General features: G+C 39.2%; 1 protein-coding gene across 1 annotated transcript in view; it reads left to right on the forward strand.

The window, feature by feature from the left end:
- Window positions 1-9,364: 9,364 nt before the first annotated feature.
- The window catches only part of LOC136865954 (nose resistant to fluoxetine protein 6), a 127,422-nt gene continuing 111,612 nt past the window's right edge, over window positions 9,365-25,174 (forward strand). The window contains exon 1 of the mRNA XM_067142518.2: window positions 9,365-9,687. Coding sequence (XP_066998619.2) covers window positions 9,399-9,687 — 289 coding nt within the window. The 5' untranslated portion in view covers window positions 9,365-9,398. The remainder of the gene's footprint in view (window positions 9,688-25,174) is intronic.

Here is a 25,174-nt window from a genome sequence, read left to right on the forward strand (position 1 = left end):
CTACGATGAATTTCTGACAATAGAAAATGCGGGTTGTCTATGCTTATTCATAAACTTTTTAGGTCATTGAAAGGACGGTGGACACTAAAAAAAGGCTATAAGTATTCAGTGAAATTGTTATTAATGAGACAAATTTCAAAAACCGTAGTTGCATCCATCGTGAACATTGCTCGAAGGAAAAAGACCTACTGTGGAATTGCCGCCGGGCATTTCTAATAGAAGGCTTATTCTTCTTTTTCCTAATCTGTTTACCCTCCAGGGTTGGTTTTTCATGGGACTCAGCAAGGGATCCCACCTCTACCGCCTCAAGGGTAGTGTCCTGGAGCGTGAGACATTGGATCGGGGATACAACTTGGGAGAATGACCAGTACCTCACCCAGGTGGCCTCACCTGCTATGCTGAACAGGGGCCTTGCGGGGGTATGGGAAGATTGGAAAGGATAGACAAGGAAGAGGGAAGGAAGCGGCCGTGGCCTTAAGTTAGGTACCATCCCGGCATTTGCCTGGAGAAGGGGGGAACTACGGGAAACAACTTTCAGGATGGCTGAGGTGGGAATCGGACCACCTCTACTCATTTGACCTCCCGAGGCTAAGTGGACCCCGTTCCAGCCCTCGTACCACTTTTCAAATTTCTTGTCAGAGCTGGAAATCGAACCCGAGCTTCGGGGGTGGCAGCTAATCACACTAACCACTGCACCACAGAGGCGGACGGAAGGCTTATTACTGAACAGTAAGTACCGATAGGTAAAATGATGACTGTAATGGACCCGTTTAATTAGAACGTCCGTAAAAAAATATTACTACTACTACTACTACTACTACTACTAATAATAATAATAATAATAATAATAATAATAATAATAATAATAATAATAATAATAATAATATCTTTACGTTCCACTAACTAATTTTCACGGTTTTCGGAGACGCTGAAATGCCAGAATTTTTGTATCGCAGTATTTTTTAATGCAAATAAATCTACAGACACGAGACTGACGTATTTGAGCACCTTCAAATACCACCGGACTGAGCCAAGACCAAGCCTCCCAAGTTGGGTTCAGAAGGTCAGCACTTTACGCAGTGCTGTACCAATCATCTTGCCGGGCTGAGTGGCTCAGACGGTTGAGGCACTGGCCTTCTGAGTCCAGTCTTGACAAGGTGCTCAAATACGTCAGCCTTGTGTCAGTAGATTTACTGGTACGTGAAGAACTCCTATGGTACTAAATTCCTGCAAATCCGCGTCTCCGCAAACCGTGAAAAGTAGTTAGTGGGACGTAAAGCCAATGACATTATTATCATCATCTTACCTGCACAGTTCATAGGGGTATCTTACCTGGAGTTCCTCATAGGTACGTTATTAGAGCTTTCAGAGGACGCTCCGTTTCGACTACGCCGAAACATGTGGTTTTTACACGATGGTCCACCACCTGATATAAGCCGCTTACTGCGTGATCATTTGGATCAGTCCTTTGGTCTATGGCGAATAAGACGACATGGACCCATCAATTGGCCCGCCAGATCTCCAATGGATATTACGGAAGACTGGATTCGGAGAAGTGATTTTCTTTTGTTAGTTGCTTTACGTCGCACCAACACAGAGAGGTCTTATGGCGACAATCGGACAAGAAAGGCCTAGGAACGGTAAGAAAGTGGTCGTGGCCTTAATTAAGGTTCAACCCCCGCAATGCCTGGTGTGAACTTGGAAAACCATGGAAAACCATCTTCAAGGCTGCCGACATTGGGGTTCGAAGCCCCAATCTCCCGGATGCGAGCTCAGAGCTGTGCGCTCCTAACCGCATGGCCAACTCGCCGGGTACGGAGAAGTGAAGCCTGCAGAATAGTCCAGGGATGTCACTTGAACAATTGCTACGTGTTTCACATTGGTATGTCAGATGTTACACCATTTCTGCAGCGTATTGAGTTGGGAGTTCAGTTCTCAATCGATGTAGTATTTTGAGTCTCGATAGTTCGATATTCTCATAAATCCGAGCAGAAAAATTGAAGTACCGGTAACAAAAATTATAAATCTAGAGTTTCAGTTCGCGATTGCCTTGTACGTGGCGCAAGCTGAACACAACACCCGGAAGACGTGCTTGTTAAAACGCTAGATATTGACCTTGAACACAGCATGGCAGTTCTTCATTCTACACTGTACCGGTTTGGGTACATTGCGTGTGTGTGTCTGTTGATGTGCATGTTTGATGTTTATACACAAAACCTGTTTGTCACACTTTGTCCTCTAGTGCTAACCACAATACGAAGATACACCTGACTCATCGCAAAGAGACCTGGTTCTGGTCTTACGCATACTATCCTGTAGTAAACTACTGCGAGCGATGTAGGCACGGGTGAAGTACATTTCATCTTGTTTCCTCCTACACCACGCATATTTTACTATTTTCTTCCCTGCCTTTCAGCTCCTAATGACTTGTTAATAATAATACCGGTAATGTTATTTGCTTTACGTCCCACTAACTACTCTTACTGTTTCTGGAGGCGCTGTAATTTAGTCCCGCAGGAGTTCTTTTTACGCGCCAGTAAATCTAGCGACACGAGGCTGACTTCTTTGAGCATCTTCGAATACCATCGGACTGAGCCAAGATCGAGCCTGCCAAGTTGGGGTCAGAAGGCCAGCGCCTCAACCGTCAGAGCCACTCTGCCCGGCAGCAAAAAATATTATTATTATTATTATTATTATGATTATTATTATTATTATTATTACCGGGCGAGTTGGCCGTGCGGTTAGAGACGCATGGCTGAGAGCTTGCATCCCGGAGATAATGGGTTCGAATCCCACTGTCGGCAGCCCAGAAGTTGGTTTTCCGTGGTTTCCCATTTTCACACCAGGCAAATGCTAGGGCTGTACCTTAATTAAGGCCACGGCCGCCTCCTTCCAACTCCTAGGCCTTTGCTATCCCATCGTCCTATAAGACCTACCTGTATCGGTGCGTCGCACCGACAAAGATAGGTTTTATGGCGACAGATATAACTAAGGACTGGGATCGGGAAGGAAGCAACCGTGGTCTTAATTAAGGTACAGCCCTAGCATTTGCCTGGTGTGAACATGAAAAACCACGGAAAATCATCTTTAAAGCTGCCGACAGAGGGATTCGAAGCCAGTACATCCCGAATATTGGATACTGTTCGAACTTTAGCGACTGCTACTATCAAGCTCGGTGATGATTTAAGAGTGGATTTCTGCCGCTGGTTAATTGATCAAGCACTCAATCCAGAATTTCTGTCAAGTGTATTAGTGACACATGAGGCAATTTTTATAGAAGGAGTGTTTAATATTTAGTATACCAAGGCAACCTCTAGCACCGGCTCTCAATTAATATCTGGATGGATGCAGTGGGAAGTCTGTCTCTTTGACCAATCGTCTTTTTATTAGCGTTATTTTGCTTTACGTCCCACATACTATTTATACCGTTTTCTGAGACGCTGAGGTGACGAAATTTCATATCGCAGGAGTTCATTTACGTGCCAGTATTTCTACGACACGAGACTGACGTATGTGTGCCCCATCAAATATCATCATACTGAGCCAAGATTGAACCTGCCAAGTTGGAGGTCGGAAGATAAGGACCTCAACGGTCTCAGACACTCAGACCGGTACCAATCTCCTTACTTGCATAAATTTGATCGGTGTAGCTTTCCTTATGGTGACGATGGGACGGGAAAGGGCTAGTATCGGAAAGGAAGCGATCGTGGCATTCATGACGTTGCAGCCCCAGCATTTTCCTGGAGTGAACATGGAAAACCACGGTAAACCACCTTTAGGGCTGCCGACAGAGGGGTTGGAACCCACTATATCCCACTCATGAGCTGTGGAATATCCCCATTCAATAAGACAAGGCAGTTTCCAGCACCGGTTCTAATTAATATCAGGATGGGTGTAGCTGGAGGCCGGTTACATCTTTTTATTAATGTTATCTTGCTCCTGTACAGTAGATACAGTACGTTACTGGAGCTTTCAGAGGACGTGTCGCTTCGACTACGCCGAACCACGTGCATTTTACACGATGGTGCAGACATTTCCTCAACGGTAGACAGGACGATGTGGAACTATCAATTGGCCAGCCCTTATTCCAGTGGATTGTTATGCCTGGGGGGACATGAGAAACAAAGTATACCGAACTGAGGTAACCACTTCGGATGACCTCCGTGAACGTATGTTTAAGCACCAGAGGATATTCTGAACCACAGTGGTGTCTTGGCTCGAATGACAAGTTGCTTTACGTCGCACCGACACAGATAGGTATTATAGCGATGACGGGGCAGGTAAGGGTTAGGAGTGGGAAGGAAGCAACCATGGCCTTAATTAAGGTACAGCCCCAGCATTTGCCTCGTGTGAAAATGGGAAACCACGGAAAACCTTCTTCAGGGCTACCGACAGTGGGGTACGAACCCACTATCTCCCGAATACTGGATACTGGTAGCACTTAAGCGACTGCAGCTATCGAGCTCGGTGTACCAGTAAATATACCGACACGAGGCTGACGTATTTGAGCACCTTCAAATACCACTGCACGGGGCCAGGTTCGAACATGCGAAGTTGGAGTCAAAAGGCTGGCACCTCAACCGTTTTAGCCACTCAACCAGGGAGGAAGCACGAAATGTAGGTACGTTTAATTTACTTAGTTGTATAATATGTCCATTTTTCGTTTGAAACAAAACGTTCGATGTGCTTCGATAATTCAATTCTGATTCTACTCATATGGATATCCTATGCCATGCATTTGTTCGTTGGCGCAAGGAACTGTCTTCCTTCTTCTACCTTTACAACGGGGATCGTACCGCATTTCACGTCCCGGCGTGCGTATCCCAACCAATAATTATATCACACGCTCGTACAGGTCGCGCACCGACACAGGTTTTCAGGTCATTTCCATACTCACTAGATCACAGGGCTGACGACCACAGATATCCCTATCCCCTAAAGGACGTAACAGCAAATGAACCAGTATTAACGCTGAGAATTCAATACATCTCCAGGGTCCGAAACCGATAACTAGTGTTGTCTGAAATCCCTAAGACGGAAACTAAATACTAACAACAACAAACCAGTCTGGCGATAATGTAACGTAACATGTTGTAGACTGGTAGCCTTCAGCTGTTACCGTAGGTCAGGTGCTCGTAAACATAAAACCAGTTTGGCAAGTATATTACGTAACATCTCGTGGCATTGAATAGGGAGCGCTCAGCTGTCACAGTAGTACATTTGCTCTTAAACATAAACAGAACAGAAACCAGTTTGGCAGGGATGACGCGTGACTTGCCTGTTATCAAAGGAAAGCTATTCATTCACAAGAACAAGGCATACTACCTATTCTAAAAACATCGTACCCCTTTGCTCTCGAAAATAACTTCCGAGGATTACTAAAAGTTTGATATATAGTGGTTCGTCACATCGTTCTCTATTGCTACAATAAATATCTGCACGTATACACCTAACACCCTGTATAAGGGTGTCGGTGTGGTGCGATCTATATATGAAGGTATAACAATGAAAATATGCTTGAATTAACGAGGGACTTCCAGAAATCTCAGAAATTTGAAGCTTGGTACCGGAGAATCTGATGACCTCAGTATTCCTAGAAAAATCGGAAATTCTCAAAATTCCCTGAATGGTGCAAGCTGGGGGCTTCAAATTTTGGGCTCAGCATAAGAACGCAGTCGTATAAATTATCCAAATCGATAGCCTATAGGTTGCGTTGGCTTAAAGACTTTCAAGAATTCCCTTATTTTTACCCCCGCTTCCCGCCAAATCAAGATTGAAAACATTGAAATTTAGCGAAATTATAGCTTTTAACTGTAACCGACGGAAAATTTCATATTCATATTTTCCCCCTTTTAAACCCCGAAAAGTATCGAAATATTGAGGCAATTGTAATTATTGTTCATACATTCCTTTCGAGGTATTTGTTGGCTAAGTGGTAAGTCCTATCACAAAACGGATGGCACATTCTTTGTTAAATTTGGAGTGATCTACATCTTTGGTCCTACGAATTTCTCTCATTTCAGTCTCCTTATATGTTACGTTTGGCTGTATTTCTCGAATCACTGGAAAGTTTCTGGTTTTTCACGTATATTTCATTGTTTAACACACTTATAGGAAAGATAGAGTCATCTAATTTGGTACACACATTGACACAATATACGGCAATATGTAAACCAAATTTCATTATTCTAGCTTATACTGCATAAGTGTGCGAAAAATGATGTAATGTGTTATAAATGTACCTAAATTTCACATTATTCAAATTTTCGAACTCAATCTAAGCAATAAATATGGGAGATTTGAGATAATGGTTTAGGACCAAGCACATAGAACGATAATAGGGGTTTCTGTTGGCGCAAGCTGTTTATTAATATGACACACCGTTAGGCAGCAGTTTATATGTAAGTGAATGTCTGCTACATTATGAACGTGATATACCTTCTTATATGGTTCTCTATTTATTGAGGTTGATTTGTAGCGATCTAGAAAGGGTGTGTTTTTTACAATGATTAATGCTTTAGAATTGATAGTGACTGTCAGCAGGAGAGCGTCTCCTGTTGTAATTAATTCTCCTCACATCTACTTTGACTGTCAGTAGGAATGGGGTCCTTCTGCAACTCCTTTGTAATAGGCATTAGTGAGGACGACCTACCATGTTAATGAAAAATTCCCATCTCGGTTTGATAAGCAGAAGGGAATGGAGAATGCAACTTTTTTCAAATCTCACCCTACAAGACAGTGTCTCTCACTAGCCAAGGTTTTCCGCCATTATGAATAAATTTGACTGGCGTTAGGCAATGTAGCCTGCTATTATAATCGGAACTCACCAACTCGAGTGACCGGCAGTACGCTGTGTGGCATTTGAAAATTGGGCCTTTCATGCTATTGATAACAACATAACTCAATTTTGACTGGTCTCAGGGTAGGTGCCTACCATTATAATTCAAGCTCCTCAACTGGAATATGTTTGGAAGTATTAAAGGAGGCCTGCCATTGTGACAAAAACTGCCAAAATCCATTGCGACTGGCTATAGGTAAGGGGGCCTAGAATTATAATGAAACTTTCCAACTCGAATGTGATCACAGTCAGCAAGTGAGCCTGCCGTTATCATCACAACTCCGCAACTCGCACCTTACACGGGAAATACCGAATGATGACATTCCCATGGCTTTTCTTCTGTAGCGGTAAGAGACATGCAATTTATTAATGTTAGCGTGGTTTTGTGGATTACTTTCTTGAAATCTCTGTCAAAATTTACCGTCCTGAATTATGCATCATATCATTAAATTTCAGAGAAATACTTCCATAAACAAACTGAACGCTAGGCTCCAGCGAATATAAACTGCCTTCTGATACCCGAATTGAAGCACGCCAATCAGATACGTAAGCGTACGGGTTCTTGAATCTGCTACATAACACAGATCCTTTCAAAATTCTTCAGAATATTGCACATAGGAATTAATGTTTTACCGATGAAGTGAGCCATGGATCTTCATTACTGAATTTATATATCCTCTAATTATTGTATTTCAGCCATGTGAGTTTGCTGTCCCCATCTGCCCTTAAGTAATCTGATGTATCAATTGACTGGATGTTTGATCTCATTGGCAACATCCTACTGCAGTTAGGAGCTTGGTTGTTGTTTCACTTCCAAAACAACCAAGATGCTAATCTTCCCTTTTGCTAGACAACCAGTTTCCAGGAAGATACGACTTAGATAATGCCGACTTTGTTAGTTATCTTTCAAGATTGCATTCTCGGAAAAATTCACATGGAATTACGCACGAGAAGTCACAACTCTGTTCAAGCTAATATTCTATGAAAATTATAATTAATCATTTTATCACGAAGTGTGCCACTAACAAAATGCATCACTTGAAATTTAGAGGCAATATTTAATCAGATTTTGAAACAGGATGAAACAAAATAATTTTCCGGAAAGAAGCAATGCTGGTCTACTGTACTTTCAGTCATTTTGTATTTAAATATACAGCAGTAAATAATTAAAAACGACAGGCAAAGTGATCTAGGAGTAGAAGGAATGTTTGACTGTACTACCAAACTCTGTATACAGATCATTGTCCGAACAAATTTGTATCTATCAGCAATTTACTCGCTGGAAAATCATCTGTATCGTATCGTACTATATCGACAAAGGAATAATGCGTACACATGGAAAAATATCTTCAGGATTGCCGACAGTGGGGCTCGACCCCACTATCTCCCGAGTGCAAGCTCACAGCTGTGCCCCCCCACACGGACTATCTAACATTTCGTGTCATATCCACAGTACGTGTACTGTTTTCACTGTCAATAATAAGTTGAACATACAAACACAGACGCTACAGCAAAAGTCATTTTCACCGTAGAAGGGTTTCAAGACTTGTTACGTCTGAAAACGTATTCGGAAATGACCCACCATTTTCATAACTTGTTAAAGTTGAAAATATTTCTTAGCAGACAAAGTAGGGGCTCCCATACTAAGAATAACGTACAATTATGCAATTCCCACAATTGTGCCGAAAGTTGAAGTGCTAAAGGATTCCAGATGTTTCAAATTGTGGGCCCTGGATAGCTCTAGCAAACTAAAACAAATACGAAAATCACTTCCGGCCTATTGCAGTTCCGGAAAAATGTCTAAAACCGCATTTTTACTAGTTTTCTTTTTGATTAAACTCCTAGCAAAATTGACTTCTTTACAAAATTATTTATATAGTGCGTTCCTTGGTTCAATACCCAGAGATACTTTTTGTTTTTTGAAAAATGTCCACAGCGAATGTAGTTGTAATAAGGGCTCAAGTGAACTCCTGCATTCACAGACTTTAGCGCTCGTAGTGGTAGAAAATGCAAACTGCTAATCTAATCGACCGGATAACGATGAGTAAGATAAGAATTGTAATTTTTAGGAATACATAAATAATATATTCTCATACTTTATTATATTTTATTTACCTAAAATTCGTATGGTATATCCCTAGGATGTTTTCAGCAATGAGTTGGTTACCTAAAGGGCTAGAACAATGGAATTTTACCTGAATTTTTGTTGTGATGAAGATAACATATTATTAATACTTAAATAAAATAGATACTGACCTTTATTATCTTTTCAAGTAACTAGTTTTGGGGTTCATGGAAAGTTAGTTCCTACACGTATTGCAAGTTTTACAACTGGATGACTTAAAACATGTTACGACATGGAAATTGGCGATAACGACTCTTCAAAGTACTGGACGTCAAACGTTGGTAAACTTTGCTCTATTGCAAAAGAATGAATGAATGTTTTCAAATGTGCCTGTGTTTTGATAACGATGATTTTATCTGTGTGCGGTGTTGTCCGAACATCCTAGTCTCGAGTATCTGACTCAGCGAACAGTTGAACGATATCGTTAGACCGAGCATGAGGTGCTATTGTTTGCTACCGGTTAGTTACCTGCTCTTGATATGTGGGCTATCGTCAGGGCAAATGTGCATGGAGAGGACCTCGCTTGGGTCTGAAGCTGCCAATAAAAGGTTGGCTCTTCAGGAATTTCTGGCTCATCAACTGGCATCCCAGGCTTTACTAAGTCCTGGGATGAATAATACGGTGATCACTAGCAGAAAATACGCAACTCTGAAGGAACCTTGTAAAAGCCACATGAATTACTACGAAACTTCCTACAATTCTGGACAACAATGGGCCATGTATAGTAAGTACAAAGTATAAGTATATTAAAGTAAAGTAAAGTAAAGTAAAGTATAAAGTATAAGTATAAAATTTCCATTTATGTGCCACTGAGGATTCCATATGAGTAGTAAGTGGGTACGTTCGGGGTATTTGCCATTTTCCGAAATTCCGCTTCCAGCATCCTGAAAAAAATCGCCTGCTTTTCCCAAAAATTACCCATTTTGCGTTAAGAACTGCCAAAAGTGAATTTTATAGAAAAGTGCAAAATACGCCGAACGTAGCCATTTACAAAAAAAAATCGGACTAAAAAGCCTATCACTATCGCTAATGTTTTAATATTAAATTTAAATTCATATTATGTAAAATTTGCACCTTTCTTTGCTTTCCACTACCAATTTTCTGCTACCCCTCTTTTTTCCGGATTTCTTAAAATATTATAAAAAATATAAATGAATAAATATTTCTAAAAGAATACTTCCGGCTACTTTTTCATCTCTAATAAATGGAAGAAGAAAAGGCAGTTAGAGCTACCACAAATAAATGCTTTATTTCAGAGTTATTAGGCGATACAAAACCAACCAACGAAAGATTTGGATTATGGATACTTACAAAAAACTGAAATAACTCGAATCTCATTACAAATATTGGAGATATTAATTACACAAACGGACAAAAACATTGCAAGAACTTTTTTTTTTGCTAAGGGCTTTACGTCGCACCGACACAGATAGGTCTTATGGCGACGATGGGACAGGAAAGGCCTAGGAGTTGGAAGGAAGCGGCCGTGGCCTTAATTAAGGTACAGCCCCAGCATTTGCCTGGTGTGAAAATGGGAAACCACGGAAAACCATTTTCAGGGCTGCCGATAGTGGGATTCGAACCTACTATCTCCCGGATGCAAGCTCACAGCCGCGCGCCTCTACGCGCACGGCCAACTCGCCCGGTGCAAGAACTTTAATCAATTACAGAATCTGCTTGCGATAAAATTATGGTTGTTAAAACTACACATTCTATAGACTGCAAAGGACAATTAAAAACCGGAAAATTTCTTGCATAGAAGAGGCATGTGGCTCCTTTAATAGTTATCAAAGAAATAAGTTATCTAAGTTTATTTTACAAAGACATGGAGTTGAATCAAAACTATCATATTTATTAAATTCCAATACACAACCAATTAAAGATCTGAAACTGATTTAAAAATATATATTATAAATCAAAAAATACTCGAATCATATTGTTATTCCATATAAAATAGAATTAGCAGATGTAAAAATAAATACACTTTTAAAATAATTACCAGATATTTTAAAAGAAGTTAAAAATAGTATTATTATCTCTTAGGCTTAGACATGACACAAGATTTTGGAGGTATTTTTCACAAAGAGGAGCAAATATTTAATAAACAATGATAGTAATAACGTTAATTAAGGCCATGGCCACTTCCTTCGCACCCGTAGCCATTTTCTATCCCATCGTCGCAATAAGACATGTCTGCATCGGTGCGACGTAAAGCAATTTTCAAAATAAACGAATGTCGGTAACCTGTTACTATCATATCGGACGCAGAAATTTGAGTGATTCGTAAACTTACTTATTAGAACTAAATAGAAATATTATGTGAATAATACTCGTCTTCTAACAAAGTCGTACTTGATGTAGATTCACTTTCATTTACCTCAAAGTAGTTGCTTATTGTACATAGTTTTGGCTGCTTCAATTTGTCATAGTAACGCCCATTAAGCTATTTTCGTTCCATGTATTTTATTCCTTCGTCATTCATATCCCTCATTTCCATTCTTTTGCACTTTTTCCGAATCCTAATCCAATGTTTCTTTTACATTATTAAATTTGTTATTCTGTACAACTGGCCACGATGTATTCGCAACGGCAGGTAACCTCCCAGTTGAGCATGCGAGTCAACACAGCGCCATCTTATAACAGAGTATGGGGCCGATGACCCATCTGTTGTGCTCGTTTAATAAACGAACGTCGTCATAAACAGAGTATGCGTGTAACGTCACATATATAACGCAAATTTCGCCTTAATTTGAAGCGCTGTATCATGAAAACCACATTACAGATTCTCAATTTTTTTAACTTGCTGTAGTACGCGGTCTTTAATTTCATGATTTGTATGAACTGTTTGAAGTGAAATTTAGTAGATTTATTTATTTATTTATTGTAACGTTGATAGATATTTTCGAAATCGTTTGTAGATTTCGAGTTATTCGTACATGTTTATTTTAAGTTTTAATTTCAGATCGGGTGGTTTCGCTTTAACGGCTATCCTTGTGGCAGCCGAGATTGTCTGGGAATTAGCTGATTCTTTCAAATGAAGGAATGAAGCTACAATTATATATATTTACTCGTTGCGCTATAAGTATGATGCACACTTTTCCAACTGTCAATTGAACAATCACTAATCAGCCTAGCGAAACCGAAAAATGAGGATTCATCACTTATATCAGTCATTTTGATTTTTTGTCAAAGCTTCTCAGCCACCATGCCGATGCAGTTTGAACGAGGACTTCAACGGCATCCGAAGTATCAGAATCCATCTCAGCGACCACGAAAAGCATGGATTAGGCGCTAATATAGATCGTTTACGATTACTATTACATGTCATTCCCCAACCCCAAGGGCTGATAGATAGATAGATAGATAGATAGATAAATAGATAGATAGATAGATAGATAGATAGATAGATAGATAGATAGATAGATAGATAGATAGATTTATTAACCACTGACGGGTTATTCTCATTTACAAATGGCGTACTACACCTATAACCTATTTCCTACAACTAATTATTTACATATAATTGCATATTACTTACAAATAATTGCAAATATATACTATTCAGAAATTAACATCTTAACAACACTACATAGATATTTTAATTTTGCTGCTCGGGGTGTCTTACACGCAGAGTATTTGAGATAGTAAGTCATATGTGTAGCAAGTTTGGTTTAGTGCTATGCTGGAACACACAAACATACATCCCAAATCCCTGTATATTAGGATATTTTTTCATCTCTTCTGAAAAGAAATGCCAATGGGACTGAACATGAACTTAAATGCCATCCGGAAAGCTTCTGTACATAAAAGCAACAGTGGAAATTATAAAATGACACTAATATTGATAATACTTTATTAGTTTTATAGATCACCCACTCTTCAACTACGCCCGTTTGGATGATAGGGGTGTTTTACACGTAAACTCTTTTCTGCAGATAGAACTAACGTGTATGCAATGTTTTGTTGAGAGGAATGCTGGGACATAAACTCATAATCCATAATCTCGGTAATTTTGGACGTTTGTTTCTCACCCCTTCTCACCACCATGCCTATAGGGGCAGTATTTTGACTAAACGGCTTCCATAGTGGCACAGTTTACCGCGGGAACCACGATAACTCTGGATTTGACAGTAATATGTTCTACCTTACCCTATCCTCAAGTTCTTGGTCTAACTCAGCGGAGAAGCTGTGTGAATCTTCCGGTTGTAAAATGTGTCTTAAAATCTAACTAGAATTTACTTACATCAAATAGAAAAGGAGCAAGACTACATATCTTAATTAAATGAGAAGTCAAAGTATAAAGGGTGAAAGAATTTAATAATCAAATTGCATGAGAAAATACGACAATCAATAAATATAAAACATGTTTATAAAAATTTACATGAATAAACTCGATGTCACGAGTGTTAGTCGAAAAGTGGATTACGAACCTAAATCAGAATGTCTTAAGTGGTGAATTACGGACGGATCACATATTTATGGGGAATAATCAGATGAGTTACCTACGGATGGCATGAAGCCGTGAGTTAAGTACACACTGCAAGTGACATACAATAATAAGAGTCGCATGTCTCACCCAAATATTTACATATAATATCCGATAAGTTCGGTAAGCACATGCATGAAAAACACAGTCTTGGGCCTGACACATTTCCCCAAAAAAGCACTGAATTTACTATCACGGGATCCGCCGGGATATAATTGAAGAGGTCAGAGCCCTGTGATCAAAATACAGCACGCGCTGTCAGCCCTGCTTAACAACGTCTCGCACACAAATGTGACATCTAGTCAAATATTAATACACACACAAATAATTAAATGCACTGAAAACTCCTCCTGAAATATCTACCAACCCCTACCCTGCTACCATAACACATCAACACAATACACGACATATACGCACAGATACTTACCTCACTTACCTCCCTTCACAAATTGCCTTGGATGGACTGGAACGAACGAAAACATTTCGGAGCTAGACCCGTGCGTAGACAAAAGGGGAGCGAAAGGACAGAAAGGCAGAACCCGTAACTCCCATGAATAAAAGAATGGATCAAAAGAAAATGGGGTTTATTACAAACACACACAATATTAAAATGAAAGCAAAAATGGGAAGCTGCATTAAAAGGTACTTACATAACTGCAGAAAATTACAACATCAAATAGTATCCCGTTCAGTGACATAGTAACTTTTATGTTACATGGCGACAGTGCATACGATCGCACTATTCGCTTCCGTATGACCACATAAAGATACAAATTCGTTTCAGAAAAATAATAAGACGTGGAACACGGTATCGAAGGAATCAGAAAATGGAACCACTTCCTTATACCGTGATCGATTTCACAAGAAACCATTAATAATCATCATATCACTGTCCTACTCTATTCACAATTAGAATTTCAATTTTAACAAAGAACTCGGTAAACGCGCACAATCAGTAGCAAATGGGCGTAGTCACTGAGAATAGAAAGCTGAGTGAGGTCTGTCTTGAGGCTCTTTCATATATTGGGAAGGAGTTCCAAGAGTGAGGGTAAAATACGCCCCATTGCAAAACTTTGCTCCGTTAATCCTGGACCCTCGACATTCATTGAGGTATCAAATTAAAGCTAATGCGCTCTCATTTTCACTGATCGAATTTCATTATGATCGCATCATTAGTTTTCGCGAAATCTTGAAAGGGTCATCTGGCATTTTCCGGTAGGCGATGCTAAGCTCGTGTAATTCCCTCAGCTTGCTCGCATTGTCAGAGTCCAATACCCGTTCCTTATTAAGTCACTCTCTTGTTTACTCTGTATTTATTGATAATTCAATTATGTAGAGAATTTCTTGGTCTCATAATTTGACGAAAAATTCCCTGATTCAGAGGAATGTTTACTCATGAATATCCATCAGATACTTCGCCACTTCAGTGATTCTTATTACTATTAAGAGTAGAAAACTGTAAGTTGGTACTGGTGCATATATAGAAAAAAGCATGGGATTATTGTATCTCGCACGTTGGAACGACTGCTTGAGTCCTGCGTGGTGACCTGCATTCATAGTCACGAATCGTCTGATCTTTGCCGCACCTGAGAAATAAGTTTTCCACTGTAACGCGAGAACCAGCAGAGAGTCACTTGTGTCCCGGAACGGGTGAAAAGTGCTAGTTTGGACACTATTTGTCGTAGAATCGCGCGGAAAACGGCATATTTCATCTTCTCGTTATCATCACATGCTCCTGGTGATGCTGTGAATGGTAACAATACACTACATTGCACGCAAATACTTGTCAACATCAGCAGATTAATAAAATAAGTATAAATTTGCAAAAACATAGGTTGATTTCAACGTTCATGAATTATCATCGTTGAGATCAAGGGTGAACATGACATGGAATGGTAGCACTCATGGTTATCGTTTGCCGTACAATGTTTCAAATAAGCTCTCATGACAGAATGAAGCCTGTCGAACCCAAACCTAACGCACGTATAACATACCCAGTGACGTTTACACAAACACAACATTTAGCAATTCATTAACATTTTACACCCTGCCATTCTAATTCCCCAAAGGATTAAAAAAAGGAAAAACATCTTTTGACATTGTCATAAGAAATTCAACAGTTACTCAGATCTCCACTGCACGGGTCAGCGTATCTTAAAAATCATTACTTGTACAAGTATTTGATAATAAGTTGTGCGGATTATTTGTTCTATACCAGGTCTTTCCTATGTGTGCGGTGAGCATTACCTAAGTCCGTCAGCTCCGTCATCAATAGTTATCCGTCCTTCTCAACGTAATTACTATCATGAAGCTGCTTATGTGGCAATTAAAAATAAATGTGATAGAAAGGAAGGTCTTAAAAGTAGGACTTTTAGGCAGTACCATATGGCTGATAAAGCAGGCATGAGGCAGTTTCTAAAAAGTCACTATGATCGGTGGAAAACGGTAAATAAAAATTTAAACAGACTCTGGGATAGGTTTAAAGAAATTGTTGAGGAATGCGAAAACAGGTTTGTACCATTAAGGGTGGTAAGGAATGGTAAAGACCCACCTTATTATAATAGATAAATAAGGAAAATAAGAAGGAGGTGCAGACTGGAAAGAAATAGAGCTAGAAATGGCTGCGGAAGTAAGGAGAAATTGAAGGAACTTACTAGAAAATTGAATCAAGCAAAGAACGCAGCTAAGGATAACATGATGGCAAGCATAATTGGCAGTCATACGAATTTTAGTGAGAAATGGAAGGGTATGTATAGGTATTTTAAGGCAGAAACAGGTTCCAAGAAGGACATTCCAGGAATAATTAATGAACAAGGGGAGTGTGTATGTGAGGATCTTCAAAAGGCAGAAGTATTCAGTCAGCAGTATGTAAAGATTGTTGATTACAAGGATAATGTCGAGATAGAGGAGGAGACTAAGGCCAAAGAAGTTATAAAATTTACATATGATAACAATGACATTTATAATAAGATACAGAAGTTGAAAACTAGAAAAGCGGCTGGAATTGATCAGATTACTGGGGATAAACTAAAGACAATGGGTTGGGATATAGTACCATATCTGAAGTACTTATTTGATTATTGTTTGGTCGGAGGAGCTATATCAGATGAATGGAGAGTTGCTATAATAGCCCCTGTGTATAAAGGAAAGGTTGATAGACATAAAGCTGAAAATTACAGGCCAGTAAGTTTGACATGCATTGTATGTAAGCTTTGGAAAGATATTCTTTCTGATTATATTAGACATGTTTGTGAAATTAATAAATGGTTCGATAGAAGACAATTCGGTTTTAGGAAAGGTTATTCCACTGAAGTTCAACTTGTAGGATTCAAGCAATATATAGCAGATATCTTGGATTCTGGAGATCAAATGGACTGTATCACGATTGACCTGTCTAAAGCATTTGATAGGGTGGATCATGGGAGACTACTGGCAAAAATGAGTGCAATTGGACTAGGCAAAAGAGTGACTGAATGGGTTGCTATATTTCTAGAAAATAGATCTCAGAGAGTTAGAGTAGGTGAAGCTTTATCTGACCCTGTAATAATATAGAGGGGAATTCCTCTAGGCAGTATTATCGGACGTTTATGTTTTCTTATATATATATAAATGATATGAGTAAAGGAGTGGAATCGGAGGTAAGGCTTTTTGCGGATGATGTTATTCTCTATAGAATGATAAATAAGTTACAAGATTGTGAGCAACTGCAACGTGACCTCGAAAATGTTGTGAGATGGACAGCAGGCAATGGGTTGATGGGATGAACTTTCCTTTAGGGGATCATTATAAGTATTTAGGTGTTAATTTAAGGAAAGATCTTCATTGGGTAATCACATAAATGGGATTGTAAATAAAGGGTACAGATACCTGCACATGGTTATGAGGGTGTTTAAGGGTTGTAGTAAGGATGTAAAGGAGAGTGCATATAAGTCTCTGGTAAGACCCCAACTAGAGTATGGTTCCAGTGTATAGGACCCTCACCAGGATTACCTGTTTCAAGAACTGGAAAAAATCCAAAGAAAAGCAGCTCGATTTGTTCTGGGTGATTTCCGACAAAAGAGTAGCGTTACTAAAATGTTGCAATGTTTGGGTTGGAAAGAATTGACAGAAAGAAGAAGAGCTGCTCGACTAAGTGGTATGTTCCGAGCTGTCAGCGGAAAGATGGCGTGGAATGACATTAGTAGACGAATAAGTTTGAATGGCGCTTATAAAAGTAGGAAATATCACAGTATGAAGATAAAGTTGGAATTCAAGATGACAAACTGGGGCAAATATTCATTTATAGGAAGGGGAGTTAGGGATTGGAATAACTTACCAAGGGAGATGTTCAATAAATTTCCAATTTCTTTGAAATCATTTAGGAAAAGGCTCTATGAAAGCAACAGATAGGGAATCTGCCACCTGGACGACTGCCCTAAATGCAGATCAGTATTGTTTGATTGATTGTTTGATTGATTTTGATTGATTTGATCTCAGCTCTCTCGCTGGTGCATAATTGCATTACTATATGGCTTGTATGCCCGCTTATCCGCTGATCTAGAAAAATATCTTTAATTACCTTGGATACATTTAAATTAAATAAATGCTCTTCATTCTTTTCCAAACTGGATCGCTCACTGTTATAATAATCCTCCTACAAACACACTATCGTAACGACAATGGCTAATTTATTCAATATGAAAATAGAAAATCCAACAATGTCAAATTGTTACCACAAACTGGCTTTATCCTAAGCGGTCATGAAAATTATGTAAGCAAAAATCACAATTACATCACGGAAATATATGTGCACAGAATAATAGTAATAATAACAACATTTGCTTCATTTTAGCATGAGAATAAGATTCTCCTGAATTCACAGTATCAAATAAAACGTCATACATAATTATGTCAACACGAAATCGATCTTTACAAATCGGATAAGGTCCGAATCTGAATTGACGTAGAACAATACTTCAATACATTCATATACTAAACATTATAAAGCATGCATGCAAAAATCAACTACGTACGAGGTAACTGATTGGTCGTAAAAAATCGCATGACTTACCAACATTGAAAATTTAACAACAGAGCTATAATCTCGACAGCTCGCGACCTTAATAACTAGTATTTGCATTATGTACAAGAAACAACACCTTAGATCGAGGTTCACTTACATAATGGTGGGTCATCGGATGTCTTCCTTCATTGTCCTGATGGCTGATTAACTTGAACCATCATGCTTTAGAAATGTGGCGAAGTTATCTTGAGGTATCGTGACATGGTTATTCCTTGATTTTGCACTCGCTTATACATAAGCATTAATTTTATCTTGAAGTTACACAAAATTTATAATTATACCATACAATAATACAGTGATTAATCATATAAGCTTTACACACGGATATGAAAACACTCTGATATTAAAACCCGATTATGATGTTTCTCTTGTGGTGAAATATTCTCCCTCTGCATGTTCTAAACAGCTGAGTTTAAACATTCCTTGTCTGTAACCGGACTAGGGATTACCTTTCCCCTTTCGAGCTACCGTGCTGTATTTACGTTTGATGTCAAGCACCTAACCATTCTGGTAATTTTGGTGGCCTTAATGAGCTATCCTGTGGATAGACGTTCATTTAACAACAGCTACCTGCCCCGAGTTACAGTGAGTGATTTCAGTCTTATTTATAACATCTGCTTGTCTGCTTCCTTTACTAAGTTTAATGTCTTTCATAGTTACAGCGAGATATGATCTATATAAAGTCCTGTACTTATAAAACATGAAATTCTTAATCTGATGAGAATTTTGGTTAAAGGATTTATTTTTCTGCTACTTATTTCGAAAAACTATCACCTCCTTTCACTCAGTGCTCTTAAATAGTTGACTATTTGTCAGGCTGACTGAATGCAAATAAATATTTATTACTATTGTCCAAGTATTAACACAGCTAAGTCCAATGTTTATGAGAAACTTACTCTCAGGATGATTGCAACTAGCGTATGAAACACACTATGGACGACTGCGAGCTAGTCACAAAGACTAATAAGTTGTGAGACGCGTTAACTGAGTAGAGATCGAGCACGTCAAAGCCTGACGATAGTGAACACTGAGAAAACACACACTGAGGAATACCGAGTGGTCTCGTTTCTTTTATAGGCACATGAGTACAACATGGCTCGGCGCGGTATCCTGGGGGGTTTTACGTCATTGATATTCGTGCGCTGTAGGGATGAGTTTCCCTCGCAAAAGCAGTTTTGTCTTGTTCACTATCAATATCAGCCATATTCAATCGTTTTTGCGATGTGGCATCTAAGTCCGAATCAAGGTAGGTTTTCATGAGATATCTCCATCTGGGACTGTTTTGAGCGATGTTCTGTCAATTGATCCCAGTAACCTTCCGAGTGTCTTTATCCCATCTGTCTGGTGGTCTTCCCCTAGGTCTCAGTTGATCTTTCGGACTCCATTCAAGCATAAGCTTTGTCCACCTACCATCAGTTTTCCGAGCAACATGGCCTGCCCACTGTCATTTTAGGGTAAACACACTTTCTAAAATGTCACTGACCTTTGTGACTGACCTGATGCAATCTGCTCTCTTCCTGCCTTTCTTCGTAAAGCCTAGCATAAACTGTTCCATAGATCTTTGGGGTGTTCTGAATTTTGCTTAACAAACTCGCTCAATGTCTAGGTTTCACTACCGTAAGTCAGTACAGGGAGAACACTCTGGTCATAGACTATCTTCTTTAGGTGGGATGGCATGTTGGATTTGAAGATTGAAGAATTTTTTCCCCAGGATTACCATTCTAGTTTGATACGTCGGAAGATTTCCGGTCTTAAGTCCCTTTCCATGTTTACAAGCTGTCCAAGATAGACATACTCATTGACCTGTTGTAATGTGGATTTTCCCACATGTAGCTTTCCTGTTGGAGCCCATATATTGAGCATTACTTTGCTTGTAGAAAGGTTCCCGGAAAGTCCCACTTTTTGACAGGCTGAGACAAGATCTTATATTAGTGTTTGTAGTTCATCGATGTCGTTGGCGAAACATGTATTTTCGTCTGCAAACCTTGAATTGTTCAGCCTTTTCCCATTTATTTTGATTCCTACATTCTGCCAGTTGATTATTGGCATGGCCATTTCTAACACTTCTGAGAACAGCTTGGGAGATATGGGGTCGCCTTGCTTTTCACTTCCTTGAATGGGAATATCCGTGGATGGCATATTGACGTTCTCGAAAGCTGAAGAGGTTTCGTAGATATGCTGCAGTACTATTATGTAGGCAGCATCGACGCCGTTTTCGGCTAAGTGTTGCATAACAGCATCATGGCTCACCGAGCCAAAAGATTTTCAAAGTCCACAAAGGCTAGACAGAGCGGCATTTAATATTCATTCCTTCTGCTGATAACTTCACGAAGGGTGAGTATGTGGTCGATTGTTACAAAACCTCGGCGGAAACCTGCTTGTTCAATTGGCTGGGCAAAATCGAGCGTTGAACTGATTCTGTTCGTCAGTACCTTGGTGAAAATCTTGTAAAGGACAGAAAGGAAGCTAATAGGACGATAAATTCTGATGCAATGTATGTTCCCTTTTTTGTGCAGGAGAATTACCATTGCTCCATTCAAAGACGGAGTGATGAATGCATTGCGTAGACAAGACGTGAATATTTTTGCCAGGTGGCTTAAAGTTTCAACACCAGCAAGTTTGAGAACGCTAACTGAAAAGTTATCGCTACCTGCAACTGATTCCTTTTTCATACTGTTTATAGCATGTCTAACCTCAGATGGGATAACTTCTGGGACTTGGGAAATGTTGGATAAATCGTACATGTCCAATCCTCACTTTTTCAGCTTAAGTCGAATCACAATATTCATAGCCATTCCTCTGACTGACGTTCCATCACTAATCGATCGTAGGTTTTTCACTTAATTTGAATGCGTGGGTGGTACTATTTTCTGCAGACGATGCACCGAACGTGGATATAAGATGTCAGCATGTGGCTAACAGCGCGGGTTGTGTGTCACAACGACGCACTTTCACAATTAAAGTCACACCACATATGATTAGTAAATAAAAATACTGCACCCTTCATGCCGGGCTCAGCTCGGCCGGTGAGCGAGGATCTCCTGGGGTAGATCGTTCGCTTATCGGCTGTGCGGAAAATTTTAAGTGCAGGGATAGATGAAGAACTAGTGGCAAATGAAAGAAAGCTAAATAGGTTTCACACATTTATTGCAACTACTGCTCTTCTCAAATTCTACAAATAATTTACAAAATCTAGGAACTTTTCGTATAATTCATCTTCTTTTATGTCGTTACTAACATGGACACTCCATCGATAAATGGAACAGCAAATGCCTGAGTCTGTAAATATAATATTTAGATTTTAATTAAAAATTAATTAAATGACTAATAATAATTAATTTGAGATTATCTCCTCCATTACTAATTAAATGATTTGAAAATAAAATTTCCTTCCTCAGTGGAATTCATTTAAGTAGAGTTCGAAAATGATCATTTTCACTCCTTTCTAAAAATTAAATAAAAAATTTGCTCCCATGAGATTATGGTTGAATCGTCTTCCTTAGCCTTTAAACTAGTTAATAAATCCCCTTTCATAATTATTCAGTAGTTGATCTTCACACAATAACTTGGAATTTGACATCATGTCAACCTACGTTTACTCATTGATTGAAAAGAATTGGTTATGTCACGCTTACAAATTCTATTTTTGTGAATTCAATCCACTGACATGGCCTATACTTATTTATATGCATTCGCTAGTTAATACCCTATTCTTCCTTAAAAACGAATAAAATTCATTAAATATTTATATTCTGTTAAATAGTGAACCACTGAATTCGGCACAAAAATTGCCAAAAATCCACGAAAACAGTGAAGAGCATCGTCACAAACATGGACCGTAAAATTACAATGAGCAAAACATAGACAAATCACACACACTACATTCACACAAAGGTACACGGAAATATTATATACATATTTACACGAATTCTAGCCCTTGATTATTATTTTCATGTTTATTCAAAGTCAGGGAAAGTATTCTCATGATGACAATATCGTGGGAACTTCCTCTCATCAACTTGAGATGTGATAGAGCAATGATTATCACTTTATTGAAGAATTCAGTCATACGACGATGTTCAGGAAAAATTTACGAGCAGAAATCATCCGAAAATTATCGACAAAATTGCCTAAACACAGGTCAGAATTAACATTACGCGCACGCGGTTCATGAGCTGCGATATTTATTTTTATCCTTCCACCATAATTGTGGCTCTCAATTAATCTGCGCTCACAACGAAGAAATTATCTCAGGTAACACATTTTCTTCTTAAATTGACTCAATAATGGATGCACAACTTATCCGCTAAATTCTATAATATCCATCTACAAGTCAAATAATTATAATAGCACAGCAAAAATATATAGATGTATCGGTCAGATACTGCCATTTCCCAGGCCTAAATTAATACAAAATGAGCACACATCAATCTTATTCAATAATTATTATTATTATGCTCATGACCTTAGGTGTTCCTTTACGCGATAATTAGGTTAATTTATTTTTACTTTTATTATTATTATTCCTGGCCGCGCGAGATCATACATGCGGAAGCTACTGCACGACAACATCTCAGATGACTCTATCGCGCTCGAAATCCAACCATACGTCGTATAATCGAGGAATGAACTCTGATATAATGGAATCCACGAAATTACTGTCCCATCTGATCTCAATTCAAGTATAAAAATTATTCAAATAACCCTAGTTTAACGTTGAGGTCGTATTACTTTTATTTCTCCTGCCACAATGAACTCAGGACAGTTGAAACTTTTCTTGATGACATTCACTCAAAACAAGCTAATAGGTTCAAAATACACACACTAATTAACCAAAACTACCTTCACCAAGAAAGAAGAGACGGAAAAAATTCTAACTAATAGAAATTCTTCTAAGCAAATAAGTAGAGGCTATATCATTACACTTTACATTTTACAAATAAAAAGAAAGAATAACAATGTTCAAATATTACTTGGTGGTGACTGTCGATCGTAGAACTCGGGCTGATGACCTAGTGCATTACCGCGTTACGCACCATCGATCCTGGTCTCGCCCGTCTGAGCTGCTTCACATTCTACTCGTTCATTGAGGACATGCTGGCACGCTGGAAACCACACCATTCATATTGTAGGAAGACAGGCATCTTGACTTGCACTCGAACCAATAATCTCCTCTGTAGAAGTTCTTGCGAAAGCTGAAACTGAAAATTAAGTCTGAGACAAGTCCAAAACACACACAGCTGTTTGACGAGATGGAAAAGCAACTTATCTTTTGATATCTTCAGTTAATTGTAAATAGAATCTGTGAATGTCTGAACTGCTATCTGTAACATGTTGGAAGCTCTAAATAAGACGAAGTTCTCCAGTGAGCAAAGTGCGTCTTTTCACTTCTGTAGTTGAAGTCAGAATAAAACCCCACTCGTCGCGTTCAGAGGTAGAAATCCAGGGTAAAGTTTCCTTAGGAAAATCCATAATTCACCGTCTTAAGACAGGGCTGCGTCTTCTCATTATACACGATTGGTCACTTCATTAACTTCACAAGAAATTTATCACCTGATTGGCTGCCATAGTCAGACGTCATATAACTTTGCTAGTATTGATCGAGTGTTAGACACATATTTCGCCTGATCACGTAGTGTTCACGGCTGATTTGAAGGTCGTCTGGCTAGCGGTATCTGCTTGTTTCCTCTCGCTTGCTCTGAGCTGGGATTTCCATGCACCTGGTAACTGGTTCTAGTCGACTCAACGTGCTAAAACTCCCTTCCTGGTTTACGAAATAATGTTCCTATTCACAGTAGAAATAAAATATTCTCCCTTAAATGATTTTTACCACTTTTGAAGGGGACAATACATATAAAATATACTATTTTCACATGCTTCCAGTATTACCTCAAATCAGCATTAATACTCCTCCGATGTTCCGAATCAACTAAATTATCATAAGCGCCTGTTTTGAGGGAATAATTTGGAGCTTAGTGATTGGCTGAATTTCTCCTAGGGGTGCTCGACTTTCCTCTGTTTGGAACTAACCACTTCTCACCGAGGGGTGTACGCCATCATTTCATACTTGTTCCTCGATATGTTTTGTCTCTCTCTCCCTCACTCTTTGTTAGTCTAAGGTTACGGCTTTACGACTATCCGCATCCTGGTTCCCGTGAGAAAGTGACAGCAGAAGTACGCAGTTGTCGGTGTCTTTAGGTTCATTGGAAGGCTGTTAGCAAGTTTAATTATTTTGCCAGATATTGGAACGTGCTTTAAGACTAGTGACAGAAGTCAAGTTTCTGTCCCCAGAAATTATATTGGACCTCACATGCCGCCTGAGTGAAACCTACGCAGTACTGGCTGTCTTATAAACCAAATGCTGAATTAAATAATTCTGTATTTTTATATTAATTCGGGATAAGGGTGCACTTTTCATCCCGATATTGTGTTTCGCGTCATAAAAATCTGTCCAGACTAAAGCTATTGTCCAGATCCTCTCCTAACCAGTCCAGACCAATGGTCTTGTTCAGATCCTATCCTAACCTGTCCAGACCAGTGGACGTGCCCAGGGCGTACCCTAACGAGTCCAGACCAATGGTGGTTGCAATGCAAACTATAGGTCTAAAGCCACTTTGTGGCTCTAACCTGGGGGCTTACGCCCTCAGACCCCATTTCCTTGTC

Source organism: Anabrus simplex, chromosome 3 (assembly GCF_040414725.1).
Source record: "Anabrus simplex isolate iqAnaSimp1 chromosome 3, ASM4041472v1, whole genome shotgun sequence".
NCBI classification, from domain to species: Eukaryota; Metazoa; Arthropoda; class Insecta; order Orthoptera; family Tettigoniidae; genus Anabrus; species Anabrus simplex.